The following is a 25,733-nucleotide window of genomic DNA, read 5'->3' as shown; positions in this document are numbered from 1 at the left end:
TGTGCTTATAATACCCTGAACAAAAGCTTATCTGAGTACATCCATTGCCCCAACTAAAGTTATTGCTGCTCTTTTTGGACCACCTCAGGGGGAACCTGAACAAAACCATGTAACTGCATCTTCACCTCATGTTGAATCTGTGAAGTTATGTGAGAAGATGGCTTCCTCCAACTATTTTTAAACCTGATGCTTCTGCATTGATGATTTGTCAGGTGCTTCATCTTGCTGCCCGTTCCACACGCATACACAGTCTGCATTCACGCATATCTGATCATTTCACACCGGAGATATGCTGAGGAGCTCAGTAAACTCTTCTTCTAGCCAACAGGATTACAACAGAAGCCTTAAACGTGAAAGCTAGAATGGCACTATTGTGCATGAAACTTATGGTTCTGGAACAGTATCTCCAAAAGGTATAACCATTAATATGTAATTAAAGTTGGCAACATAACCCAAACCCAGTTGACCCCACCTGGAGTACTGTCTCCAGCTTTGGAGTCCTCAACACAGGAAGGATATGGACCTATTGGAACGGGTCCCATGAAGACAATCAGAGGGCTGGAGCACCTCTGCTATGAGGACAGACTGAGAGAGTCAGGGCTGTTCAGCCTGGAGAAGAGAAGGCTCCAGGGAGACCTTCCGGTACCTAAAGGGGGCCTACAGGAGAGATGGGAACTGACTCTTTATCAGGGAGTGTAGTGATAGGATAGGGGTAACAGTTTTAAATTGAAAGAGGGGAGATTTAGATTAGACACTAGAAAGAAATTCTTTCCTGTGAGGGTGGTGAGACACTGGAACTGGTTGCCCAGAGAAGCTGTGGATATCCCATCCCTGGAGGTGTTCAAGGCCAGGCTGGACAGGGCTTTGAGCAACCTGGTCTGGTGGGAGGTGTCCCTGCCCATGGCAGGGGGCTTGGAACTTGATGATCTTTATGGTCCCTTCCAACTCAAACCATTCTATAAAGACCAGTGTGTAACCAAACCCACCTCCTGAGGGTGGAAAGCCTTTACCTTTCTCACCTCCGCAACACCAAGGCTTTCTGCTTCCTCCTCCTTTCTAAAGCGCAGTCGCCTGCTGCATGCTCCAGCATACTGAAAATCGCATGAGGTAATGCAACTGTGCCACCTCAGGGGGCTGCCTTCAGGTTCTAGCTGACTTCTTCACAAATCAAGATTTCACATATATAATGTTTTCAGAGCAAGATTTGGTAGAACACCACATTTAACTGGGTAGGAGAAACAGTACAGCAATACTTAATATTGCCTTCTCCTCTCCCTTTCCCCAGCGTAACTTCCCCTTTTGCAAGTGTGCTTATTAAGAAGAAACAGCAGAAAGGACGTTAATCCATCCAAGCAACAGTATTTCTGATGCAGTTCAAAACCTCTGAATCATCCAGCTGGGCTAAAAATCACTTAAGAGAAAACCTGTTTTTCTGGACTGCTTTTTTGCATTATTCTCCTCTAATCACCTTTCCCTACTTCAAATTCTAGTCTAAAATCTTTCCAAAAAGGCACACAAGCCTTTTCACATGAAGCAGCCAGGGTCCAAATTCATCACGTCTACCCTCCGACAGATACAGCCTGAAGCACATAATATTGGGAAAAGGTTATTTGCAAACCTGGGGAAGGGACTCATTAATTCTACTTTTGAACTTGCAAAGAAAGGTTGGAAAAAAAAAAAACCAACCAAAAAAGCATCCTGTTAATCTTGACAATTCATTACTAAAAAAAGTGACCAAAATCAGTAATGCAAGAATAAACTTCTACAGCTGTTCTCCAGGACACACAGTTTCACTACAGCAGTTTATTTTGTCTTATCCAAAGTATGAAGCCCACTAGGCACTTAAGCAACATAGATAAATGAGACCTAAGCTGTATGTTTATGAAGATTAAGAAGAAATACTATACTGCGGTACTATTTGGCCACATTCACATTACCAACTAGTGCAGCCCGACAGGGAGATCTGCAGGGCAAAGGGGTGCTGGAGGAGCGATGCTCACCCCCATATGAATTTCAGGGACTTTTCCTTTGGATTAGCTCTGTTCCAGTCCTGTGGGTCAAATGCCCTGGAGTCTTGAGTGGAGTGCACCCTCCGATTCCATCTCCCCCATGAGGAGAGGCTCGAGGCCACGCTCGAGGCTGTGTCAGAGTGAACCCAAGTACAGGATGCAGGTGAGCAACCACCAGAGTCACTCTCAAAACAGTCTCCTGATTCCAACACATTAAAGTCAACAGATCCTTATGGCAGCTTGTAACCAGGTTGCCAGACGTCACTTGGAAAATCTTATCGCTAAGAAGTTTGTCTTCAGACCATTTTTACATATAAATCTTGATTTATGATCAAATTCTGGAGCTCTTCAACAACATTAACCTAAAACAAGTCGTACAGACCTCAGTGCTTGGCCCTACAAGAATTCAGTGACCATGAAATAGTGACAGATGCACTGTTCGGAGGCCACATCTAGAGTTCAGCTTTATCACTGCCCTGTGCTTTGCCAGGAAAAGCAACAGGCTTACCTAGTCAGTGCCCAAGTTTAGAGAAGTGCTCAACTGGATTTTTTTTGTAAAGATGTGGCCTTTGAAAACACTATTCATTTAAAAAAAAAAAAAAAAAAGGAAAAAAAATATCTGTGGACACATCATAGCTATGGCTGGTGAAGACCTCCCACCAAGTCACAGGACAGGCTAACAAGACTATCAACTGGCAGCTTTCTCTTCTCTCTCAGTACCTCAGAGAGAGAGAGAGAGAGAGTGAGCCAGGAGCAAGTATTTTTTAAGAAGGTAGATGAGGATGAATAAAAAGGAGCCACAGTTCATAGAACACTTGGTATTTTAAGCAATCTGATATTTTTAATGATATTAAGCAAAACTCGATGTAGGCTAATCACTAAAAGTAAGGAAATTATTCCCATATAGCTTTTGAAGTATAGGAAAAGACACAGAATGAAATATATTTTGAAAAATAAAAAAAAAAAAAGAAACATTCAGGGCCTAAACTGACATATTTCCACTCCTACCCCACTAGAATAATTTTTAAGTGACCTGAGCAGCTTTATCTTCTCCATCAGCAAAAACTCAATACAAAAAATCAACTACACTATCTTTCATTTGTTCAGGAAGGAGCATAGCAAGATTTATAAAATAGTGTGTAACTGCTTCGCCAAGTGTGTACACAGCTATAACAACTCATCATCCAGTGCAGTTTACTGTTGCTTAAAGCAAACAACAGATATTTCAAAAACTGAAGTAAGATTTATGCAGCCCATAGGCAAGTGGAAAGGACTCTAAGGTAGCCTTTTCTCAGTCACTCAGATTTATGAAAGCTAATTAGATGACACAAAGATTCTTGTATTTGCCTCCCTATATAATGAAAAAAATCCTAATTTTCTCCAAGAAAAAGGATTTATTTATCTTCAGAATCCAGATTATCTGAATCACAGAGTGTCTGCAGAGAAACAGGCTGCCTATCTGCAGGGAAAGAGACAAGTATACACAAAGAATAAAATAAATTTAAATTATTTACTGCAGTAGGCTGCCAAGAGTGCTGTAAATATAATCCAAAACTGTATTCACTAGCTGTTCATCCCATACACCAAGCTATGATGTGGTCACTTTGCAAAGGGGAAATCCATCCCTCCAAGACCTAGGGGGTACTCTGTTTCACACTGACTTCTCTTTGTCTTTTCCCCAACAAATTCTTCCTCTGGGTTCAAAACTCAAAAGCTAACAGTATTTACCCCCACCGCTGCTGCAGATTAAGTATACACCATTTACTACAGCACAGCTAACGGAAAGTAAACACTTAGGTCAACTTGCTTGTCTGAGCCCTAAGTCTGCCACTGCTAGTGCGGTCACCCCGAAATACTGAACTCACAGGTACACTTTAAAATCACCTTTACACAGCCACATTAAAAAACAGGAAAAAAAAAAAAGAAAAGAAAAGGAAAGAGAAGCGGAACAACATTGCCTGGCCTCAGGCTATTGACTTCTGAACTCAAGTCAAGAAGAGACATGCTTTGTTTCTCCCTTTCACCAGCAATTACACATCAAGCAGTGCTTCAGATGTTTGCAACAGGAGCCAGAGATGTAGTGTTTGTAAGGCTTACCAGCAGTAACAGAGATTTGTAGAATTTGCTTTCTAACCACACAAGAATCAGTATGAAAATCACGCTGACAGCCAAATTATCACAAATCCAGCTGTGACAGGACACAATTTATATCCTTAACATCACTGATTAAATGTCAGTTTCCCTCATGAAATTAGGGTGACGCAGCATAACTACTCCCATCTAACTGGCAGGGAGAAAATATAGTTAAAAAAAAAAATCACAACAAAATCCTCAAGCAATCCATGAGAATCTTTCCAAAAAGGGTTAGACAATAGTTCATCACTGTCTCCTCAACAGGAGGCTGTTATTCCTGGTCAGCTGTGTAAGAAATATCTTGTTCTATTTCTTAAGTCACAGACACTTTGAGAAAAATACAGTAATCTATATTACAGCCAGTGGAAATATACTCCATTCTTTTATAATACAAGCTGCTGAAACAAAGATGCTTCTGATGGACTGAAAGCTCACATAAACAGCAGTCAAGAAAAAAATATTCCAATAGGCAGCAGGTGTGTATTTCTTGGTTTACGACATCTAAGGATGACCTGAAGCTACCTAGAACCTTTAGATGGTCTAAACCATGCAGTTTTACTTTTGGATTTCATGGTTTTCATTATCAGATATTTGGATTGCAACTTCAAAAGGCCAACAATGAGGTAACCAAGGGTCAGAGTGCACACAAAATTTTGTACTAGAAGCTAAATACATATCAAAAGTTAGGCTAAACTATCTCCCATGACAAACATATACAGGTTACACAGAGAGCAGTGACAGGGTATCATCAGATTCCAGTCTCTTAAGATCATTCGTTTGAATTCCACACAAAGTGAAACTGAACCATGAGAGGTGCAATATGACAAACCAAGCAAGCAAGCATTGCTGTAACTTTAAATATAGCAAGACCACTATAAACTTTTCTCTGACACAAACGTTGAAGTTTCTATTCAACAACCTTAATAGTCAAAGACTCAGTACCACCAACTCTTAACCAAGAAGTGAGTCATGACATATTACACCAGAGGTTATTTAACACGTCCTCCTGTTTTAAAAGCCACACTTGATCCAAAAAAGCAGCAAAAAAGCCTTTAAAAAACGGCTTCCAAGTTGTGCTAGGAAGAATCTTCCCTTTAAGTTCAATTATAATGCCAGTTATGTTAAGACAGTAGGTTATACAAAAACCAGCTGAAGGCATGAATGAACTGTCACAGGAAAAAAGCTGATGGAAAACTCAAGTCTCCTTTACCTACCTGTCCTTGCCGCAATGAGATGCGTTGCTTTGTCAGGATCATCAGCACTCAGTACTAGATTCTTCACAATTTTAGCTCCAAGTGCTGTGGCATGATAGTGTTCCCGTGTTTTCTCAATGGGGAAGTTTGTTGGGTAGAGTCCACTAAATATTATGGTTACATCTGCCAACACTTTACTTTTCAGTTCTGGTACTATTTTTCTAATGTCTGGAATTTCCTCAATCTCTTTTTTCAGGTATTTATCATACTTGGTGTAATAATCAGTGTGAACCCGCACAAGGATCTCTTCGAGGTATATTAAATGGTCATCGTCATCTGTATCATCCTCCTCCTCTTCTTCCTCCATACTCTGGTCTAAGGACTCACCCATTGTAATTCCAGACTGTTCACTATTCTGAGACTCTGTTTCAGCTTCTTTCTTGTCTGCACACCCATTTCCTAAATCACAAAGGCTTTCCTGTTCACTTTCTTCCTGTGCTTCAAGATCAGCTTTGTCATTAATATTTTCACTAGGTAGAGATTGCGTGTCCCCAGAATGGTTCACCAGACCATCCTTTTTTTCACTCACATCAGTGCAACTCTCTTTCTGCAAATTCGCATCCTGCAGAGGTTGTGTGGATTTCTTCCAGCTTCTCTTTTCCTCATTCTCACTATCTGATACAGAAGTGGATGACTTTCTGGTATCCAATCCACCCTCACTTTCACTGTCACTAGACAGTTCAAAGTCCAAGTCATTTGTTGCCTTGTCTTGGGTTTGCTGCTTCTCTATCTCCGTTTTATCAACTTGTTCTGAAAAAGTCTGAGATTCTTTTGTGTTTGTCAAATCATAAGTGACCTCACTGTCCATTTTGTGATCAGCGCTATCGTTTAAGGAGTCCTGGGCATTAACTTTCTCACGTGAGTTCATATCCCAGTCGGATGTTTCACTGCTTACAGAAGTACTTCCATTTGCAGTGCAAGTGTCCTTTGTAGCTTTCTTGAGACCATTGCTTTGTTCTTCTATACATGTAACATTCTTTATTTCTTCAGCATCCTTTGCTGATGTCACTGCTGAAACAAGTGCCTCTGGTTTTGTAGAGTGGTTTACTAAGACACAGGAAAAAGAAATAAAATGTACATATTTTCTCAGATTTTGTGTGTTTTTTTTTCAAGTTTAGTGAAAATTAAGTTTTATTTTTCCTTAAACACACAGTTTTCATATGCAGTTAGACTTCACTATGCTTAGAAGTGACAACTAGGCTTTTCGAACTTAAGATACTTTAGGTGTCAACGATTACTAGAAAGAACTGGAAAACCTAACAAACTTTAATTTTGTAAAGAAGCTGTGTAAGTAGCTTTTTCTTTATTAAAAAAAATAAATCACACAGGTCACAAGTAATATTGTTAAATCCTTTCATGTTTACATAGTTATCTTGTAGCATGCATTTTATGATTACATCTCAGGGCAATGAAACTACTGCAGAGAATCAAAAAAATAGGGCAGGATTCACTTCAGAAGGTCCCAGACCAGAACTCCAACAACAAGAACTTTCTTTATAAGCCTCCATTGTTTTCATATATTTTCTATTTCTTATAACCAAACTAACTGTATTTTAATAGTTGAAAATATATACATATTTTAGCAATACAAAGATGCTGTTTGAGGTTCATTTGAGACTCTGCTGGAATGCAAAGTAAAGGGTAATAGACTCAAAAGGCAGAAAAAATAGTTTTAGGGCATGTCTTCAGATGTCCACAAAAGCATAGAGAGGCAAAGAAGTTCGTACACAGACATTTATCAGGAACATGGGATGAAGTCACCCTACTTTGACTCTTTCGCATGTATGTCCCCCCCCTGCAAGTAACAATATCAGTCAAGCACAGAGTTCCTGTGTCATAGCGGCCCGATTCAGTTTGAGCACATACTATTGTTTCCATATTGGACATCTTTAGTTCAACAAGGGAAAGTGAGTGATGATGAAAAAACCACCCTTGGATAAACTGGAACCCCCCCTGCAATTTTTTCTTAACCATTGTCTTCCAAATACACTTTGCCCCCAAATTAAATGCTAACATAGTGACATATACCTTCTAAATCCATCATTTGAATTATGCTGCTGAGCCTGCTGAACATAAGGTTCTTGTGTCAAATTCCCAAATACCATATTCAGTAGACACTGAAAATCCCCTGCTAATTCTATTAGCATGATTTAGGCAGGGAGGTAAGCAGAGATCAAAACATTCATTTTCAGCAGCATGTTGATATCAGAGTTCATTAACTATTGCTCCAAAGTGGGGCAGGGAAAGGGACCAAAAAGGAGAGAGAAGAGGAAGTTGGTTCCCTGATCGCCTACAGAGAAGGGAGTAAAACTCCTACGATGTTTTACAGAGAAGAGGAAGGGAGAAACTGTCCTCCTCTGTATGTTCTTGAACAATTTAGTGTATTGCCACATCAGCTCTCCAGCCATAACAGCCAAAATACCATTACCAGCGCTCCACTTTTGCTGTGGTGGCCCACCAAAAGGAAAGCTATCAACAAGAACACACCAGTTTTACCAAGCTACTTACATTTGTGCTTCAGAAGCACCCCCTGGGACTCACAACAATCTAGGATTGCTCAGACGAGCACAAGAGCAATACTAGCAAGATGACTTACATTAATCACATTCAAAAAGTGGAAAAAGCTATAAAAGCAATTTAAAAATGATATAATTACCTTTCTTCTTCATTTGAATTTCTCTTGACCCAGGAGGTGCATTAATATCTCCTATCCCTTGAAAGTATACATATTTCTTCACAGTTATCAAATTGGGTGCAAACTTCCAAACATCTTCTCTATCATCAATGATGCAAACCATGGAATCCCCACATGGGAAGAGATCTCTAAGAGACAAAACAGTCAACAACATTAATCCAGTTTTAGAAAATAATACTATCAATGAAAGTAGTTTCTGTTGATGCATGAGCATGTCTGCAGGACATGCTTATATACGAACTTAGAAAAAAATAAATCAGCAATATTAAAATTGCAGAATTCAAAATACAATATTTGAACTAATGGTAGTTAATAAAAAAAAGGAAATAGCTATTTTAGATTCACTATTCCAACATCTAGAAGCAAGAACTAACAAGCCTTTGCAAGAACAAAATATTACAACATTTTGGTCTAGTTTTCACAGTTTATGTCAACAAACAGCCGAAGGCAACTATCCACATGGACGATACACTATCTATATATAACCAGGAAAAAGACCTAAGAAATGTTTTTGAAGAGTAGACTCATTCAATCCAAGAAAAAGGAAGCAAAAGGTACCAATTCTTCTATCCCCTAGGCAGATGAGGTAGAATACTTAAGATATAAACTCACATATGAAAACAGAAAAAGTGAAGAAAAAAAGCTTCTCATTTGCTATGTTCAGATGGGGAGGGGGCAATAATTTTTAATCGAGGTTTATGAAACACTAAACATATCTGTCTTCTAGAAAAAATTTTGGCTTTATACTCCGGAAAAGATCAGAACCTGAATTTAGACTAGAATATGAATTTAAGGCTCTGAATGACCTAATTTCAAGAAACACTGCAGAGCAGAAGCTGCTAGGTGCATAGCACATTTGAAAGCCAGAATGCTAGACATTCAAATATGAATTAACCTCAAACTGGGAATTTTATTTTAATTAAAAAACCACAGCCTATAAGATCTTATAGAAGATCACAAGCCATAAAGTGGAAATACAGTTACCACAAGAATGAAAAGTATAGTAAAAACAAGATGCTGTTACTTCCCATTCTTACTGTTCTAGTGCCACAAAACACATTAAGTAGATGAAATGCTGCAATGCCTAACACAGTTTTACTGAGATGGTGTCGATATTTAAGAGGCAGATAAGGAAGAGCTCTAAACATGTTAAGTGCAGAGGGAGTAATTTTTATTTATCATATTCTCTTTGTTTTCCTGGTTTTTTAATCCATAAGACCCATATACATACCTAAGATTCCCAGTTTTAGAAAATGGATCAATACATTCATCCCTTGACAATATCCGATGGGAAAAAAGCTTCTTTTCAGGGTCCAAAAATCCTTTTGAAAGAAGAAATTTAGAAGTTAACGTTCAAGATGCTTGTTCCTTGTTTACGTTCTATATAATTCACCTATTTTAATCTGTGCAACAGCAGTTTAATTAATATACAATTTTAAGGTAAGAGGTATTATATGGGGGGAAAGGGTAAGCGCAGGGGATCAAGTATTTGTACTAATGCAGTGGGATTAATTTTAAAAATTCCATCTCCTGTTCTTTCAACATAGCAAGAAAATCGAAGTTAAAGTAACTAAATTTGTGGCAGCCAAATAAATTAGGCTGAAAGAGATACAGCAGGTGATAGAAACATACGATTTTTCGCAACTTACATTTATCTTTCTACAGGTGGTTCTTTAAAGCTAAATGCTCTCCTTAGCTCATTATGCCTAGGGACTGCAGAGAAGTCTCACAAGAGTCGGCCATGTGCTGCAATACTTAAGCACCATGGGCAAGTTAAGGGACAGTTGCAGCCGGAGCTCTTGCATTTGTAGGTTTTAAGTTGTACCTCTAACAAATATTTTAATCAATTTACATATAATGAATATATCCTGGGATTCCTAGAAATATTTAGGCCCAGTTGCAGTATCTTTTCGGACTGCACTCTTAAAAAAAAAAAGCAAACCAAAAACCAAACAGGAGAAGCTGTGCTAGCTGATCTTAAAGCAAGATAAAATGCCATTATTTAGGGAAATGGTGACTTGGGTGTACAAACACACATGCACATGCTTCTGAATCTAGCCTCCAGTAATGAAGTTCATCTTCGTGAGCAGATCACAGCCACATAATCGCTTAGAAAAACTGGCATTTTACATGCTAATCTGAATTTTTCATTGTACTGCATTGAAGTTAGCATCAACTTCTCATTATTCTTATGACTAATACAAGGCAGTCAATACTTAATCTGGGAACAATTTTTCCAAAGTTCTACTTTATTTTATATGATGGCCATCTTACAGCCAGAACCAGAATTCAAAATGACTACAGACTATAAGGACCAACTTTAATTTTCTTTCAAGGATCTTTGAGATTTGCACAGGATACATGTTCAACTCCTTTTAGAAGTCCAGCTCCCAGGAGTATGTTAAGTTGGGTCTTCAAAAACAGAGGGTATAAATTAAAAAACAAACAAATCAGTCATCACTTCTGAAAAGTTGATCCTGTATTTAATATTAATGTGTAATTGGAATAACTTAAAACCCATAAAAGCAAGAAAATTCCGAGTTAAGGACAGAGGTTCAACCTTAACTCACCCGACTATGCTTAAGAATTGCTGCAAACTCGTAGAATCATCCCCTGTAGTGAGACCCTTGCAGTACCTAGGCATAATGAATTGAGAGAATTAGCTACAAAGATTTATTGCTGTACACACAGATATTTTGACAAACTACATAAGCTGTCACGCAAGTTGCTGTTCTCCCCAACCAAATTCTCTTCTACTAATTATCTGGATACGCAGGGACTCGCTGCACTAAATTGGACAGGAATGCGCCGATTAAACTGCAAGACCACAATGGGGCATTCAGTTGCAGTGCTGACTAGCAAGAACTGTAAGAAAAGGAAAATTGAACTAAGAAAGCCCAAACACATGCTGCCAGGGATTAGAGGTGAGGTAGCCTTTTGGAGCTTTTCAAGAATGCTTTGATAAAGACTAATTAATTTTAATACTTTTGTTCCCTTAATAATTCACTAAAAATACTCCACGCAATAGCAAACAAGATGCCTAGTGGCTAGATCACATACTATTAGTTAAAACATTAACTTTTAATTGGTTTATAATTGCAAATAGAACATAAATCTGAAGAACTAAAAAGTTTACATTAAAAATAAGTAGATGCAGATATGCCCTCTAAGACAAAACTAAGTAAAGGCTAAGACTTAACTTCTTTGTTAAGAAAAAAATAAATCATTATTATACTGCTTTCAGTAACAAAAAGAACTGGGAAACCCTCATGAAAAGCTCTACTACCTTCAAAATAAAAATCTTCTCACAACGTAAATTGAAAGATTTAGAATTTGACGACAGTACACTGTTTGGATATTAACCTTTAATAATGAAGCTGAAGGTTTCAAATGGATGATAACTTCCGAAGTATTGGTGTTTGGTTGTTGTGGGTTTTTTTTGTTGTTGTTAGGTTTTCTTTGGTTGGTTTTTTAAAGAAAAATCAATACAGACCACCAAAAACCCCCATCTGTTTAGATGATATCACTTTTCTGTGGAAGCATTTTCTTGCAAGTTTCTATGACTTTGGAGCAATGAAAAGGTCTACGTATAAACTCATAGAGTACACTGACACAGCAAAAGTGTTCCTAAGATTTACTCTTTACTTTATTTCATTTCTTTATTTATTCCTATCCATTTCCCACCATCGTATCCTGAAAAATTATTACAGCCATAGTCTGCTGCCTTAGTATTGGCAATGAATTTTTTTCTTAACAGCTTTGTTTTTTATTAGAGAAGTATCAGTTTGCACAAATCATCCCAGCAGAAGGATAAACTGATGAATTTCTCATTTTGTAAGCATGTTTAAAAAAAAATACAAATCAAAGCGTTCTATAAAAGTCAAAATGACTGAAGGCAAAGACTTGCCGTTTCAAATCAAAACTGAGCTTCCATGAGTTAGTGTGCTAAGTATGCCTTCAAGAAGTTTCTTGAACAAACTGAAGACCCTATCATTATCCGTTGACTGTGGTATTACAAAGGACTATTCAGTAGACTTACCTAGCAGAAACTATTCTCCCCCAGTTGGTTGCTTTCCAGTATCTCAGACTGGGTCTTTGCACTTGCAGTCTTATCAAACTGTGTTATCTGATCTTTATATAGACTCTCTTAGAAAAGCAAACTTGCAAGTAAGACTTCTAAAGTTAAAAAACCATCACAAGATGCAATGTTCAAAAGTAACTAACTCATATTGGGCAAGTCTCAAGTCTTAGACGCAGATTGAGGTAAGCAGCAATTCATAGTGGGATTGATACAACAGTAGGATTCAACATGAATTTGAAGAAGTCCTTTTAAAAATAAATCTAAAATTGAATTTCTGAAGAATCAGGTCACCTCCAGTTCTGCTTCAATTCCTACTTTAGAACCTGGAAAGAGCTGTTGACCCAATCTTTTAATAGTATTGGAGACTTTCAGACACTGGTGATGACATATACACATGATGACATATCATTTATTGAAATACATATTGTAATATACTTGCTGTAACAAAACATACATATGACTGCCCTCAACTTACTCCTGCACTTTCTAAATTCCACATTAAATCTTCAGAGTGATTTCACATTACATTTTGTTGCCTAGTGGCCTCTGAGCTCAACATTCACAGTGGCATTGACTTTTACCACCAGCATTTAAGCTGACTTCAGTATTAAATACTCCAAACTTCTTAGGCAGATTAGGAAAAAAAATTAAGTAACAATTGGTCAAAATAATTGTGTAAACGGGAAATACTATGGAGAGCTCTAAATTATAAAATCCAAACTCATCTTCATAAATGTACTACAAGATATGACTTTGAAAATGTGTCATACTAAGAACGGGTTTAGGATAAATGCCTTCAGCATTTATCAGTTATCAGTATATATTCAGACACAAATGTTGTTTACAAATATCAGCTAATCCCACTTAACGTCTGAGAGGAGTCAGTTGGGACAAGAGAGAAGGACTGACAGGATGTCATCTGTTTGCAAAATGAGGAAAAAGCCTTCCAGGGTATGGAAGCAGCAGCTCAGATTTCACAATGAAATCTAGGATGTATATAGAGGACCTAAGAAAACAACCTTTTCCTTCTAAAAAAAGATTCCTAGCATTTTATTACTAGTCCTTCCTTTATGTAACATAGGCGTAATGGTAAAATATCAGACCGACAGCTTTCTGTGAGAAATCATTTAACCAATACTGCCATCAAGTGTTCTCTTTATGTATTAGCTATGTATTTCTCTGTCACTGCATCTCGGTTACACAGGTGAGTATGTGGATCAAAGGCTGTATCAACTCTTTCTCCACACCAGCATATTTCAGTTGAAACTATCATCATCACTGTACAAGTAATCCACTTGTAGTTTGAAAGCTTTTGATGAGGTTAGACAGCTTCAGGCAAAACACCAGAAGTCTGGGGATGTCAGGAAGCAGTAATACCCTAATTTGCTCATTTGGTGGCTATTTCCTCCATGGAACAGATGGAGCAGCTCAAGTATGATGCCCACGAAGAGGCTTGTCGCATTATAAGTATCAGTCTGTGCCAGCACGGGGCCTGCAGGGTAATCCAAATTTTAGCTCAGAGATTAAAATAAGCAAACACAGCACCAAATCGGACATCGAGAGAAGATCAATCACTGGGAAAGCACTTGCACATCATGAGTTAGCTACCTCTGCAACTCATTCTTCTCCCTGGCTCTGAAGCTATACGTCTTCTCATCTTAGGCCACATGCAGATTTTGGCACATAGATCCAAGTGAGGAAGATTGCCCCCCCCATTTTCTTATTACCAGATATTTACACCTAGTGTACATGAAAACTATTCCCCTTTTGCTACACAAGAAGTAACCACTCTATAAGGAGGACAGCAGGGTACAAAAGTGTTAATGCATTAGCAATACGCAAAGTAAAAATCCAACAGTGAGACTGACAAAGCTTTAGGAAGACTATTCAAACAACAACTCAGCCAATAAATACAAAGTGATGCAGAAACGTTCACTTGAATGGGCAGGACAGGACAGGACATACCTCTCCTGAACTTTCTTTCAAGGAGAATTAGTTGGACACCACAAATAAGTTTCTTTTCTGATTACAGAAGTCTTACATTGGTCACTACAAGCACCTTGTGTGTCTATTTAACATGCATGAAGAATTCTCTAACTAGGCAATTCTTTTCTAAACTGGTCTAGAGCTAGCTAGTATAGTTAACTAACTATTTTGGAATCTTCCTTTCTTGCCAAGAAGTGGGATCATTGGGACAGCATTGCTCAAGGCACTCATGGCAACATGACGTTAAAAAAGCAGATGTGAAAGACAATTTAAAAGAAAACAAGCAAGCTTGGAGACATGGAACAGCAGCAAGGACAGTTTGACATGCAGACTCATGACCTACAACATTAATTCTATTGTCTTAGTCTGACAGACTTAATAAAGGAAAGTCTGAGGTGAAAATGCTATTCGGTCAAGGAAGACCCAAGATGGGGTGAAAGCCAATTTTACAGTTTAAATACATGGTCACAGTCCTAAGACGAATTTGACCCGTATACTTGCATAGCAGGGCAGATTTCTTTTCTGCTTGCTGGAAAAAAACAGAACATCTCAGCCAGTGCCCCGCACCACAGACTACTACTGCTATAACTGAAATGCAAGTTTCCAGTTACTAGGAGAAAATATTTTCAAGTTCTTGAGAGGAATATGTGAAAATACTGGTAGATCTCTGCTTTTCCTCAAATAAGTGCATCTCAGGTACAGGACACAAACAGAACTGCTGTAAATTGATTTGCAGCAAACAAACTTCCTTTGGTGAAAGGAAACAGCAGAGGGTGTGTATGAGGGAGTGTTCCCCATAGAAGATAACTTCATGCTGTTGATTTTTATGGAAATGTTGCTTTAGATTTCTAAGACAAGTCATGTTGCAGATCATTTTCACAGCCCATCAACGTGATTTCTTATTTAATTCAATAGGAAGGTGCTAGTTCTTACGCCACAAACTGATTCTCCAACCATCAGGAAGTAAAAAAACGCACGTGTGATGAGGAAAAAGAAAGGATTCTTTCTAAAATTAAAGGCTATACAGGCATTGCCTTGTAAACAAGACAAGAATTCTGCTTAGAGGACTATTTAGGAAGTGTTTTCACATGAAACAAAGAACAAATACTTGAAAACAACCACAGAAAGAAAACTAGGTATGACTATGAAGGCTGATTATGTAAATATTGTTAAATGTAACATACTACTCACCTGCAATTGTATGTGCATACAGTCTGCTGCCAAAAGTAAAAACATGTAATTCATACAGCTTGGCAATTTTTTCCAGGAATTCCTTACAATGAGGACGCAAACGAGTATGCAACATAGGCTCACCTCGACCTAACTGGAAATGAAATATTCCCTAGAAGAAAAAGCACGTTTCATATTATCAAAACACCAAACAAAAATGCCAGTATTCCAGAAGTGCCCTCTTCCATCACTTCCACTACTTTTATTTGGTCCAACTAGGTTAAAGCAAGTTTTGGCCACAGAGATCACGTGGATGAATAAAATCCAAAGCTCATTTTTGCTCCATGCCAGGCAGTCCAACACAAACCTTTTCAAAGGCAGGAAGCTGCACTGTTGAAAAGTTTCTGATCAAGGTAACTCTCATTCAAATCTTTACTCACGGCAAACCAATCTATGAAAGTTCAGGATCGCACTTCAATCAGTACTACTCAGTGAACTCCACTCAGATTAGTTTCAGTGCACAATGAGCTCAGAGAAAGACTTTGTTGGATGGAAAAATAATACATCTATGGAAACATACCATCAGATAGCAAACGAGGAAGAAACTTTGCAGATAAAGATCCCAGTTAACCTCAAAATCATTAAAAAAATGTTTCTCATCAAACCATGAATTTACGCAGATGAAGACATAACCTTTCAAGTACAGAAGGTTTTTTAATCCTTACACTGAACATTCACTGTTCACTTTCCTCTTAATTGCAGAGTACATTTAAAGCTTGTTTTTTGCTAGCAGGTGTGAACATCTGCTGAATCTACTGGACATGAGAGAATGGCAAGAGGAAAGAAAGAGGAACTATGCGACCGCAGTTTGCATGACACTGGAGCTTGAATTTGCATCCTCCTGTACAATCACTGTAGACACATTCTGATGCGCTTCTTGTCTTAAAGTTTCCAAATTGGAAATATTACAAGCCAATAGGCCCTATCAGTTCCATGATGTTTCATGAAGAAGTTAAACAGCAACACCCAAATTCCACCCCCCCCTTCCCCCCCCCCCCCCCCCCAAAAAAAAAAGTTGAAGAAAAAAAATAAATCACTAGACATATTCATGGAATGACAGATGTAGTAACACACAGGATTATCCAAAAAGGATCCTCCAACAGTAATTCACTATATCCGCCCCAGACTTGGAGGGGGGAAAAAAGTCTCAGTAATGAGTACTCAACTTGTGAATTGTACAGGAAGGAAAGCAGAGATTAAAAATAGCTACCTGAAAACTTCTCACTTAAAGTGACTGGGATGGAAAAGTGCAGGAAAGCATAAACGGAAGAAAGAAAACCATCAATTTAATTGTAGAGAAGAAGTGAACATATTTCAGAAGACACTTCTCATTTTCTGCTATTCTTCAACTACAAATTTATCTAACCACAGAATGTTTTCTTAAAGAACCGTCATTTAAATATTGGTAGAAATATTCCTGTTGTTACTTTGGCTTGAAAGTTAACACCAAATACTTACTTTATTAGACATTTGTTGGCAGTGCTGCTCCGTAGTATGGATCAATGTCTGGTCCAAATCTACCATCAGCACCAGTTTTCGATTTCGATGTAGTCGCTGTTGGTCTTCTCTTCCTAGCTGCTCAGCTTGCTATAACAAAAATATTCACAACTAAGCTTAGCTTAGAAAAAATAAATTAGGTTTATTGCTTTTTGTGTATTGTAAGCTTGAGAAGTTCTGCTACAAACTAATTGCGTAAGAAATGATGCTTGAACATAATTATAGTGATGGCAGCTTTGTCAGCAATTTTTCTGCAGAAAAAAAAATACTACCCAAATATACTCTCAGATCTTTGTGGCACTGGTAACTCTTAAAATTGATAAACTCAACACAACAGTTTCCAAATTTGGGAAATAAGCAACCACTGAATTAAGGTCAAGAGTCTTGAGAGGAAATACAATGGGCAAGTTCAGTAATTTTGAAAGCCTTGGCTGCTATGTTCAACAATTTTGTATCAATGAGGTACAATATGGCTGACAGCACTAGGCTGAGTACTACACTGAAGCTGCTAATGACAGAAATGATTATAACTGTCAACCTGAACTCAAGGAACGTATGCCTCCAGACATAGTTAGATTATACAGTTGTATGTGGGCACCGATATCAAAGACCTTATACTCCTGTAAATTTGAGCTGAAGTTCACTCCTCTTGTGCATATTTACAAACTTTCAGAGTACCATATTCACTTTAACCACTTCTGACAGCAAGCTGCAGCATTACCCACCAGGCTGCTAAACTTAAAAGCAAAGTTAAATGGAGCACTATGAAGGAGGAGGATTCAAGTGCAAATTGCCCTTTGAAATGTTCTACTATGGTGGGGACACTTCTAGTTGCTTGTATTGTCACATTTCTTCTCACTGGTGTTCTCTGAAGAGTTACCAAAAAAAAAACCAACCAAGCAGCAATAAAAAAAATGTAAAAAGATTAAGTTGGTAAGGAAGATAAACAGAAAGTTTATCTTCAAAATAAACACGTTTTTTCCTGTAAAGAAACTGAGGAATGAACAAGCACATTTTGATAATTCAGCTGAATGGAATATTTGAAAAATAATGACATGGTTTAGTGACATGTTTAGTGATGGTTTTTATCAGTGTTAGGTTGATGGTTGGACTCGATCTGAAAAGGTCCCTTCCAACCTAGACAATTCTGTGATTCTATGAAATAAATTTAGCATACAGGTAAGTTGCAAACAACCTACCTCTACTACGTCTAGTGGGACCGGTTTCAAGGCGAAGGGTAAAGCTAGGTTTCAAAGACATTGCAAGCTTTCAACACATTTCAGCTAGTGGAAACTAAGCTTTCCACAAACTGCTCATTCTTAGACAAAAACATTAAAGTAGTACTTTTTCATACTGCTGTCACAGAAGTGCCATTTCTTCAGTGTCCAGCTCTAAAAAAGCCACTATAAAACCTAATAATCAATTTGCAATAGGGTAAACGCACAAATACCCTGGGCTACTGATGTTCAACCCCAAATTCCTCTTCAAAGAGAAGACAAGCTTTCTGTACAAAGTATCTACAACATTGAAGAAACTCCTATAATTAAGCTTCTCAACTGTGGAGCTACAGTGAAAGGTATGAATAAAGAAAGCATGGTGGTACTTACCTCAGAGCTAACTTTCAGTTCTGGGACGCTGTGAACCATAGACACAGTTGCTGTGGATAATGGCACATTCTGCTTTCCATTTTTGCTTCGTATCCTAATTACGCAGGGAAAAGAAATATTAAAAAAAAGAGTAATAGTTTAGTTGAACACAGTAAAATCTGTGGTATCAAACTAGTCACCACCGAAAAACTATGATTAAAAAGAGCTATTTTGACTAATAGTCTTTCAAATTCTTGTTCATGCAAGTTACTGAACAAAATGGATAAAGAGTTCAAGGCAGCTCATTATAAAAACCTTGCAAAAAAATAAATCACTGTAATTAGGTATGCATCCATATAATTATTTCATGAAAAATGATACTAAGATGAAACAGACATCTACATATTGATTGGCATTACAAAACAGTTATAAACTAAGCATAACTACCAAATCATTCACATTTAAAACTACTACTTTTTTTTTTTTTTTTTTTTTTTGCAATCGCTCAGCATGCAATTATCTACTTTTCTCCAAGCCAGACCATGAAATAAATTTAAGCAAAAGATAGGCACAGCTCCTCTTTACATAGAGCAGAGTGACTTACATGTGACTGCTGCTTCACGAAAAGCATTCAAAAAATCCCCATACACGCTCTTCCCTTTGGCACAAACAGAATGAGGTACTACATGTGTGTGCCTGTATTTATTTCATTTATGTGTATATTATACACATGCACAGTCTTACTTGTGTACATATCTGCATGATATATAGGTGTATGTATATACAGATAAATGTTAATACATACAGAACACATACCATCCATATATACATATATGAGAGCGTGTGTGTGCGCGTGTGTGTGTGTAGACACAAGTATGAAATTCCTTGAATACTAAGTAACCCCACATAGCATCAGTATCACTAGCTTCCAGCTTACACAGATCAATTTGTTGGGAACTCTGGTATCTAATTTTAAAGACATTACTTATGATTCACCAACATTAAAAATACTACCGACAAATTTTGTCCTGTACACAAATTATGTGTGTACCTGTCATAAATTATGTGACATGTGCACAACTCTTAATTCTCCCAAGTACTTGTCCTACCAAGGACAAAATTTGATATCAGATCTACAGCCAGAGTTAAACTTCACCCAGTTTTCACTTCATGACAAGCAAGTTCCCGAGGGGGAAAAAAATGTTACTGAGGCATGTTGTGACAGATACAATCACATACAGATAATGCTTTTACTGTACCATAGTGTTTGGAAACACTGATAACCAGAAACAAATGACAGATTATTTCATCTGGTCCAAAGTTTAGACACACATTTTAGCATCTTACATCCTTTGCTCCAGAGTTCAGAATACCTCTTGCATATAACACCGAATGGTATTGTAAATGAGTCTTTAAAAAATATGAACTGTTTTCAGACAACTTCTTGAATGAGCATAAGAATTGCTTAACAGAAAGGATGCACCCAACAAGCTGGCAGGGAACTGGCTGTACTCGCCTTTTTCTTCAGACAAGAAGAACACAGATGCTTTTGAATCGCTTACTGATGTAGGCTCAGCAGACCTAACACATTCCTCCAGATGTATAAGCCATTTTGTAAAAAATGAAGACATTATCTGAAGTAGAGGAATATTAATTGAGAAAACTGAATTCACTGCATACCCTGAATTTACCTAGATTTTTAATTGCATAATAGCAGTATAGTAATATTTAGATGCGACTGTATTCAAACCTCAAATCATGAATTCGTTCAGGGCAGGCAAAGCCCTATTCTTTGTTATCCTAACTTTTTGTTATGTTTGCTGTTTTGCTAAGTAATACTTGTTTACAAAATATTAACAAACATCTTTTCATTAAAATTTAAATCCAACCATTAACTAGGCTACATATTGTATAACATTTTCAATATTCAGTCCACTTGTGCTGGTTTATGGGGTAATGCTCACAAAATAATTCTTAGTGAGCTATGAATTAAAATGAAACCGAAGGATTTCCTTCCAAATGAAATGAGAATGTAACATTCATTTCTAAAATCCAGGCTACTATACAGTCCATTTTGGAAAACAGCTGTTGAATTAGTAATTTGATATGCATAAGAAACATTCTCTTTACCAAGTGTATTAGCAGTGAGACACAGCAAGAGAGAAATACAATCATCTTTTGAATTTTCTTTCTTTTTGGCCTAAGGCTTAAATTTCCTTAGTTCTGTTGCAGAATATTTCACACAAAAAAATTGAAAACAGTTCTAAAGCCTTAACCTGAAAGCACCGAGACAAGCTAGCTCCCATCCGACACAGTACAAGTGAAGCAAGGTCACGTGAATGAGACCAATATTAACTCCCAGCTGTTTACACCCGCACAGATAAAACTCTCCAGTTTATTAAGTCACTGTTGACACACCTTGCCACTCTCAACCTCAGTTATGAGTCCATAAAAAGCAAAAGAGGACACACTGTGATTAGAATTTATGTCTGTGTGCATGCTCTTTACATTTTCTACCCAAGGTAGTAAGTTACCCTACATTTATCTCCCCAGAAAGAGAGTGTGCGCAGTTATTAAGTCATAAATTTGCAACGTGAACTGTAACTCAAGCACCCACAAGGCGTCTCATTCACCCATATTCCTAGTTATGAATCACTGTAATGGCTCAAAGGAAACATAGTTCTAAGCAATGTATCTGTGACTACGGTGACATATAAGGAGAAAGAGGGCATATATTTGAAGATTCCAGGGTGCCCTGTGTAAACAGCAAAATTAAACTAAGACGCTTCGCAACAGTGGCACAGACCTTGCCTGTTTCCTCTGCACGCATGGGTTTTATCCACAAGGAACACTGATTCCTGCTTACAAGCAGCAATTTTTCAGTAAAGAAATATATTTTATTAAATGACTACACTATTAATAATGCGATCAGGAATTAATATATTTAGACCACTCAACTTTAAGCAAAAATTTCATGAGCTAATCTCAGTAGACTTTTTTTTTTAAAAAAAAAAAGAACCACAAATGTGAAAGAGTGCCTTATGCTGAAATTTAACTTGTAGAGGAAACTCCCTCCCAACTTTCTATCTAAGAGCACTCCGAGTAGGAGTATGAATACTATTCTCCCTCTCAACTAGTATCTACAACTTCACAGTCACCCTTATAGGTATGATTCATAACTACTAAGACTCAGAACAGAGAAGCAAAGTAGTAAATGAGAGAAGGAAGAGCTTGGATTCCTAATCACAAGCGAGGAGAAACTGGAAAAAGAGCTGAGAATACTTACTGAGTCAAGTCCTGGCCACATTCTGCACACAAGCCTTTCATAACAACAGGATGGCTGCATCCTTCCAGTCTCACCAAGACACCCCTGAAAAAGATGTAGTCATTCCATTTATTGCAGGTTGATTTCAGACACTTGGATTAATGACTGCAGATTGAAAGGGTTCAAAGAATAATTTCTGGTTATGATTTTAGTGCCAGCCCCCAAAGATACATGCTTTTGACCCAACATGGGGAAAAAGACATCAACTAAGTACTCAAAGTATTCAATTTCACACCATCAAAATTCACCAACACATATATTAATGTCAGTTTCTAACCTTAGTTTAGCAAAGAAGTTCAGTGTATTAACAAAACAAGCATTACTTATCCAGAAACAGTTTACATTCAGTTAGATACAACTCCCCATTAATACGCTACTGAGCTACACAGTAATGAAAATCAATATGGAAACTTTAGTTCTATACTGATTTCATCTTAGTTTATTTTTCTCCTGTATCATGGCAGAAACATATATGGCTTTAGTCTTTTCATAAAAATATTTCAATTTTTGATCCTTAATTTGGATTGTCGTAGAATAAAATATCCTTTTGCATGTCTATTTTAAAATTTCTTCCAAACACTGGCTAAAACAAAGCAGAAATTAGAGCTTGAGATGCAGCTGTGACATTTAGTATTGCAAACTGCTTAGAAGACGAAGTCCGCGTTTCAGCTGGATGATCCAACTAAACTACTCCCTTGTTCAAATTCAGATCTCAAAATTCAGGGTCTTGAAAATACTGCCACTTTTTTATCTCAATTACTTGAAGAGTCATTACAAGAGACTTCTTCTGTTTTCTTCAAAACAGTCAAAGGAGTTGACCTTTCAGTTTAAGGGTTTGGCTTTTTTTTTTTTTTTTAAATTAAAACACCTCTAATAAACAGATACAGTTCAGCTACTATCAAACTTCCTCAACTCTGTGACCATGAGCTACAGTACCTCTCTAATATTTTAAGAAAAATAGAACAGGCAAGCAGATAAAAAATACCCCAAATCCAAGCCCTTTCGTAAGTTGGTTGGAGTGCTCTCTTTGTGGCTTCAAATCTGCATTGCAATAAGCAGACAGCACCAGGAGAAAAACTGTTTCGCATGCTCAAATCTCTCATTCATATATCTGACTATTTAGCCTTCATGAATTCCAAAAGGAATTCCACTTTCCAGATGACGCCTGCAACTGCTTACTTCCAGCATGTCACTCATTTCTCAGTGACCAGAAGACTGACGACTCTACTAACAAAACTGCAGTTGATGCCCATACTGAGGGTTTTTTCTTCTTTGAGAGCAAGAACTAGATTCAGGTCAGGTTTATTTAAAGAAAGTCTTCACAAGCCTTCATACTACTACCAGTACTCCCATTGACAAAAGCACAGATCTTGTCCCTTCTCACTGGCAGTCACAGAATCACAGAATGATATGGGGTTGGAAGGGACCTCTGGAGATCATCTAGTCCAACCCCCCTGCCAAAGCAGGTCCACCCAGAGCAGGTCACACAGGAACGTGTCCAGGCGGGTTTTGAATGTCTCCAGAGAAGGAGAGTCCACCACCTATGGGCAGCCTGTTCCAGGGCTCTGCCACCCTCAAAGTGAAGAAGTTCCTCCTCATGTTTAGGTGGAACTTCTTATGTTCAAGTTTGTGCCCATTTCCTCTTGTCTTGTCACTGGGCACCACTGAAGAAAGACTGGGCCCATCCTCCCTCTTGACACCCACCCTTTAAGTATTTATAGGCTTTGATCAGATCCTCCTTCAGTCTTCTCTTCTCCAGGCTAAAAAGACCCAAGTCCCTCAGCCTTTTCTCATAAGAGAGATGTTCTAGTTCCCTAATCATCTTGGTAGCCCTTTGCTGTACCCTCTCCAGCAGTTACCTGACCTTCTTGAACTGGGGAGCCCAGAACTGGAGACAGTACTCTAGATGGGGCCTCACCACAGCAGAGTAGAGGAGGAGGATGACCTCCCTCGACCTGCTGGTCACACTGTTCCTGATGCACCCCAGGAATCCATTGGCCTTCTTGGCCACAAGGGCACATCGTTGGCTCATGGTCATTCTGTTGTCCACCAGGACTCCCAGGTCTTTTTCCAGAGAGCTGCTCTCCAGCAGGTCAGTTCCCAACCTGTACTAGTGCAAGAGGTTATTCCTCCCCAGGTGCAGCACTTGCCCTTGTTGCATTTGAATTTGAGCAGGCTGAATCACCTGCTTGGAAATTACACCTCCTTTTCCTGTGTAAGCATTTTAGATCTCCTTTTTAAAACACAGTATGTATTTCACAGAACACAAATAATAAATAGTCATTCTTGGTTTTGTACAAGAGACAAGCTGTTTTTGTGGCCCTTTACTATTGGCAATTTATTGTTTGATTATTTAGTTCTCTCATGCCCCTATGTGTGCATTATTTCATTTGACTCTTCTCCTCCCCCAAACCTTCGACAATGTGTCTGTCTTGCTGTGCTTTACCTTGATTCATCACCAAGTTCCTTCTTTTTAGGATACCAACTCAGACTAAGGACCATATCAGAACTGCCCATCTTTAACCTGTGTTCCGTGTATGAACTTGAAATTACCCAGACACCTAAAAAGGCCAAAAAAACCCCTGTGATACAAACTACAGAAATGTGCATAAGAGTTTACAATGACTGGGTTTTTATCCCAACTTAATTGATTTTCGATAGTTCAGGAAAAAGTTTTGCTTTGTTTTTTTTTTAATGCCATCTTAGAAGCCAAAATATCTTCAGGCATTCTCTACTTTGCATCCGAGGTAACCTCACACTCCAGGAATGCAACAGGAGAGGCTGGTATACTCCTGGGGTGAGGTAAGATTCAAATTAGGACATGCAAGAGTTTCTGTTCATGTATAGATACACATCATCCTGTCCTTTTGATTTTAACAAAGGAGAGATTCTTACAAGAAAGTTAAGAGTTCTAAATCATTCATCGATATTGTTCTTAAACAGCATCTCTATACCTTGTCACATACCAAACGGCACCGCTAAGCATCAGTTCTGCCCCTGCACATTTAGATGTGACCAGAACATCTGTTTTATGATGCTTGCTGGACATAAAAGTTACATGATACCAAGCCCTCTGTCATACCTTTTTCTGCGATGGTTTTTAACCCAAAAGACAGAGGAAGGACTCCAGAGTACGGCAAACTTCTGAGCACTGTACAAGCAAACTGGTCAAGTTTCAAGTTCAGCTGTCAGGATCTTAAGCAGACTTCTCCCAGGGAAAAAAAACCCAAACAAACCACTTGATGTTGCAGAAAGGAGGCTTGAACTCTACTAAGGCTTAAACATAATTAAATATTTTACTCATGTAAATTTAGCACATATGCTTTAATTACTAAAAAGGAATATACTGTGGAAGAACAGGCACAGAACCCAAATAAAATTACTTTTGTGAATTTCAGAACTGGATATACTCCATTTCCTAGGATTTAAAAAAATTTAATGGCCAATATCCAAGAAAATTATCAGACAAGAGCAAGGTGAATTGAAGTGTGCCTGTTGCTTTTTAAATGGCTGCATATACCAAATAGGGGTTCAGGTTTCTGCTTGTTCTCTTCTCTGGGTCATGAGTGAAACTGCGTAAAGAGCAGAGCCACTCCCGACTCCATTTCTGGAGGAAAAAAAATAAATCCCACCCCCCACTCCAAAGAATTGCAATATATGCTACCGCTGGCAGCATTAACAGCATCTTCCTCTTTCTCCCCAGCCTCCTCCAGGACGCACTTGGTGATAAGCAGAGCTCCTCAGCTACTTCAATAACATTCCCAGGAAGACTGCCACAAAAGATTGTAAAACTGGAAAAGGTTTTTCCAACTGTCACAACTGTGCAAGTGAGCCAGGCACTGGGGAAGAGCCACTGGGCTGTGAAAGGCATATTTGGGGTTTTTTGGGTGGCTGTGGAGGGGGTAGATCATTCTAATACGCACCCTGATAGCCAAAGG

At 38.2% G+C, this 25,733-nt stretch overlaps 1 protein-coding gene across 2 annotated transcripts in view; it reads right to left on the bottom strand.

Annotated features, from left to right (window-relative positions):
• The window catches only part of CTDP1 (CTD phosphatase subunit 1), a 115,734-nt gene that overhangs the window by 77,422 nt on the left and 12,579 nt on the right, over nucleotides 1–25,733 (bottom strand). For both annotated transcript variants that reach the window (XM_074146295.1, XM_074146296.1), the window contains exons 2-8: nucleotides 21,757–21,840; nucleotides 18,492–18,585; nucleotides 16,846–16,974; nucleotides 15,349–15,499; nucleotides 9,322–9,412; nucleotides 8,052–8,218; nucleotides 5,357–6,442 (exon numbers count right to left, since the gene is read on the bottom strand). In XM_074146295.1, the coding sequence (XP_074002396.1) occupies nucleotides 5,357–6,442; nucleotides 8,052–8,218; nucleotides 9,322–9,412; nucleotides 15,349–15,499; nucleotides 16,846–16,974; nucleotides 18,492–18,585; nucleotides 21,757–21,840 (1,802 nt within the window). The remainder of the gene's footprint in view (nucleotides 1–5,356; nucleotides 6,443–8,051; nucleotides 8,219–9,321; nucleotides 9,413–15,348; nucleotides 15,500–16,845; nucleotides 16,975–18,491; nucleotides 18,586–21,756; nucleotides 21,841–25,733) is intronic.

This window comes from Numenius arquata, chromosome 4 (assembly GCF_964106895.1).
Source record: "Numenius arquata chromosome 4, bNumArq3.hap1.1, whole genome shotgun sequence".
NCBI classification, from domain to species: Eukaryota; Metazoa; Chordata; class Aves; order Charadriiformes; family Scolopacidae; genus Numenius; species Numenius arquata.
The sequence above is the reverse complement of the archived record's forward strand: the minus strand, read 5'-3'. Positions and strand labels throughout refer to the sequence as shown.